Consider the following 4,059-nt stretch of genomic DNA (forward strand, 5'->3'; position numbering starts at 1 on the left):
TGTAGATAAGAGTGTATCATAACATACCATATGTTCTCTTATATGATGCTGGTTATTTAACATGTGTGCCCATCGAGCTTTCCTACATTTGAAAACATTTCACTGCATATTGAAAATGCAGACTTTGTTCTGTTCTCTGTTCTGTTGGTATGAACTTTACGTTTAATTCCCGGACATGAGTCCTGTTGACTCTTTGTTAAATGTGCACTTTAAATAAACTAAAGCTGAAGTTGAGAGATCGACCCTAAAGGCAACACAAAAACACAGATGAGCCTATGGCATGTTTTTTTTGGTGCGTTTACTGACACAGAGCTAAGTATAAGATAAATTGGAGAACAACCAATTAGAAACAAAAAACAGTTTATTCAAATCTTGTCTTTTCCAACAAACTCATGTTGATAATACTAATATAGTAACTACTGTCTGACGTTAAAAATGAAGATTTAACAAGTTAAAATTCAAATGTGTTGACATTTATAATTCACTTTAAGTATTTTTTTAATGTCAAATGCAGACATCACACTCAGATTCTTGATATAAAATAAATTCCATTTTTAACTAACTATAATATTTTTCATAACCCAAATTTGAATCTTTGCATAAAAACTTTTGATTTTAACTTGTTAAATGCATTTTTGTATGGAGAACAGCTTCTTCTGAAGGTGTTGCTAATAAAACAAAACATTTTATCTGAATGAACTTGGAACGGGTCGCAGTCGAGACGTCTCGTCAACTTAAAGGACACCACTGCAGTTTTATTTTTGGTCCAACTGCCCATCATTTCTCGCTCAGAAGTTTTCTTACACAGAGATTACCACAAACATTTAGAGCATTTTCACATTCATTTTCATGTATGCCTCCAGCAGAAAGCTGCTTGTGGTCAGAACTGACAGTGATGGATAAACGACCAAAAATAAGAGCCTGAATGTAGGTAAAAAAGAAAGAATATTTTCAGGTTTAAAAGTCTGAACCAGGACGATGAAAGATGCCAGGACAGTGAGCCTGCAGCACGACTTGCTGTTTTCAGAGTCTGGTTCTGGTCTCAGAGTCCAGCTGACTGAGAGAGGGTGGTGGTCCTAACCGTGGAGCTGCAGCGGGTCAGTAAGTCTTCTTAACCGAGCCAAAGCCAGAGAAACCCATCACAGCCGCCATTTCGTCGTCCTCCTCAAAGTCCACGTCCTCCTCTGCCCGCCGTTTCCTCTCCTTCTGCTTCTCCTTCTTGTAGGCCTTTGCCTTCTCCTCCTGAAAACACAGAGGACATCGGCCGTTAAGTATGAATCCTAAATCCTAAATCCACAAACCCCCCCCCAGGACCTCCACTTCCTGTCCGCTGTTCTCCTCACCTCCTCACGCAGCTCCTTTATGCGCTCCTCAAAGTGGTACTCCTTCTGCTTCTCCTCCATCTTCTTCTTGTTCACCTCGAAACGTTTCTTCACCTGATCCAAAGACGAGCGCTCGACTCGCATCGACATCCCCAGATTCCTCTGATCTGCGCACACACACACACACACACACACACACACACACACACACACACACACACACACACACACACACACACACACACACACACACACACACACAGTTACACATCAACAGACATTGAGCTGATTTAATGTCACTTCATCTTTGTAAACTCACGTTTTTTGCCATTAATGTGATCCAGGAAGTTGATGGAGTCTTTCACGACGCAGTCACAGACGTTACAGTAGTAACTAAAAGAGAAGAAGAAGACAGACATTCAGAGTGAGCCAACAGACAGACCGGTGTGATAAAAGCGTAATTATTAAAATGTTTAATTTTGGATCAGTTTTCTGAAGATCATGAAAATTCCACCATCACTACCAGAGACACCATTCATTTAATACGATGATTTACTTATTCAAAGTAAGGATAATGTTCAAGGATCTTTTTATTAAATTTTTTAGGGTGAGGACATCATAAAATATGACGACAGACATCAAAAACTTTAATAGAAGTTTGGAATGTTAAAAAAAACGAAAAAGACGTTTGCTACTGCCCTAATAAGATCGGTAGTAAAAGTCAGATAAAATCTGGTTCTGGTGTCAGTTCAAGAAAGGGAGGGGAAGATCGTATTGGGGCTTCATCATGAAACTCTTCTTACCCGCCCATCTCAGCCTGAGGAGTGGTCTTTGTGATGACGATGGTCTTCCCCAGTTTGGACTCAAGATCCACTTTATAGTCTCTGTGGCGCAGGAGGTCCCGCTTGACCGGCGGAGCAGTTTTCCCTAAAAGAGAGAGAAAGAGAGGGATACGATTAATATGTCAGTCAAACCACTAATGGTAACAAGTGAATAATGTGAATTACAATGATCAATAATTCAATTCTCCAAAGTGGTTTTAGTTTCTCTGACGTGAAGATTCAGACTGAATTCACTGTTTGAGGAGTCGCACAATTATTGATGGGCATTTTGAATATAAAAGCCCTAACCCCTAAATGCATCTTCTCACCATCTCTCCTCTCTTTGTCTCTCTCCTCAGCCAGTCGTTTCTGAGCGAGGTTTTCATACTCGTCTTTGTCCCACTTCCGACGGAAGTCATTCTTATTGGACTACAAGAGAAGAAGAAGAAAAAGAAGAAGGTATTTAGAGCCAGAGAAGACAAACCTGTGCCCTTGTGGAAAAATCAGTGGTTGAAATACTGTATTTTTTCTGGAGGTACTTGTGCTACTTGCTATTTCTACTCCACTACATCTAAGAGGTAAATATTGTACTTTTTACTCCATTACTTAATACTTACATACATACATACTGCAACATAAAGCGATGTACAAACAAATCCATTAGTAATTATAATCTAGTAATAGAATATATATTTCTCTAAAATGGGCAATTCTGCATAATACATAATGTTACTTTTACCTTTGGTACTTTAAGAATATTTGAATGCTAACTTAATACTTTCTAGGACGTCCAGGAGGTTGTTTCAGGGAGACGAATTATCCACAGAAGGTTCCTCCTCTCCAAAACAAACGGACCCGGTGATTAAAACCGGTAACAACACTGAGTAGAGCAGTTTAACGTTCAAAATCCGTGTTTTTCCGACGCGGTCCGGCTCGTAGGCAGAGGGGCTGCTCAGCTTGTTTTTCTGATAACTCTAGATTCAGACGTCCGATGACTAAAATCGTTCATCCGGTTAAAATATATAGTTTAAACGAAGGTAGCTGAAGATTTTTTTCCCTCACATGAGAGTCCATAATGTGACGTTATTGTCTTAATGTAATCTGTTTATGTGTTTGTGATTGCGCTTTTATTCTGAAGGAACATGGCCGAAAGTATTGTTGTTGTTGTTGCGGTTAGCAGAGCACAGACTAACATTTAGCGAAGGTATTCTGCTTCAGCAGTGCAGGAAACGGTCATACACCAACACATATTAAACACCAATGATTAAGGAAACATTAGTTTTAAATGTTTTACGAAAAAAATGTTTTAAATTTGAAATGAAACCGGAAACGTTGACATTGTTATCTGTTATGAGGCTATCTGGTCTCTAGCGGTTAGCTGAGGCGCCGCTTCAAACGGTTTTAAACACTTTAAACGGAGTCAGCCTGAGGCATTAGCAGCACTGATAAAAAAGACATGTCCGGACCGAAGTGCAAGTCACGGAACATTCAAGTAATGTTTATATATTTAACACAAAAAAACAGATCAGATCAGGAACTCACCCCACTGCCGGACGCCATCTTGTTTACCGAGTAACAGAACACACGGCCTCGCCTGTCGCAGTGTTTTAAAAAAGCGAAACACTGCCGCCTGCTGGATCGGAGACGCATTATAGGCTATGTTCAATGAAAGAATGAATTAGCCTATATTAATAGGCTAAATTAATAGGCTAATATATTAATATTAATTCCATTAATAAGAGGAATAACCCACTGGATTTCACTGCTGTTATCTTCTCCGTACAAAGAAAGAATAAGAAACAGCAACAATTTAACAGAAATTAGAAAGAAATATGTCATGCCAAAAGAGGACTGCATGATTTATCATCCATTACTGAGCAGATTATATTATCATAACACCACATTGTCATGATAGA

General features: G+C 39.2%; 1 protein-coding gene across 1 annotated transcript; it reads right to left on the minus strand.

Annotated features, from left to right (window-relative positions):
• Positions 1–343: 343 nt before the first annotated feature.
• Positions 344–3,783, minus strand: zmat2 (zinc finger, matrin-type 2). Its single transcript, XM_028595537.1, has 6 exons — positions 3,686–3,783; positions 2,473–2,572; positions 2,126–2,249; positions 1,642–1,715; positions 1,344–1,489; positions 344–1,242 (listed from the first exon to the last, which is right to left on the minus strand). The coding sequence occupies exons 1-6, from the start codon at positions 3,701–3,703 to the stop codon at positions 1,099–1,101; spliced, it is 606 nt and encodes a 201-aa protein (XP_028451338.1). The 5' UTR covers positions 3,704–3,783; the 3' UTR covers positions 344–1,098.
• Between the last annotated feature and the right edge of the window lie 276 nt (positions 3,784–4,059).

Source organism: Perca flavescens, chromosome 13 (assembly GCF_004354835.1).
Source record: "Perca flavescens isolate YP-PL-M2 chromosome 13, PFLA_1.0, whole genome shotgun sequence".
Classification (NCBI taxonomy): Eukaryota; Metazoa; Chordata; class Actinopteri; order Perciformes; family Percidae; genus Perca; species Perca flavescens.

Bases quoted from the DNA above. Each gene is read 5' to 3' on its own strand.
- zmat2 (XM_028595537.1), bottom strand. The intron at 2,250-2,472 runs GTGAGAAGATGC...TCTCTCTTTTAG, and splicing joins AGACAAAGAGAGGAGAGATG to GGAAAACTGCTCCGCCGGTC. The intron at 1,716-2,125 runs GTAAGAAGAGTT...CTTCTCTTTTAG, and splicing joins CCTCAGGCTGAGATGGGCGG to TTACTACTGTAACGTCTGTG.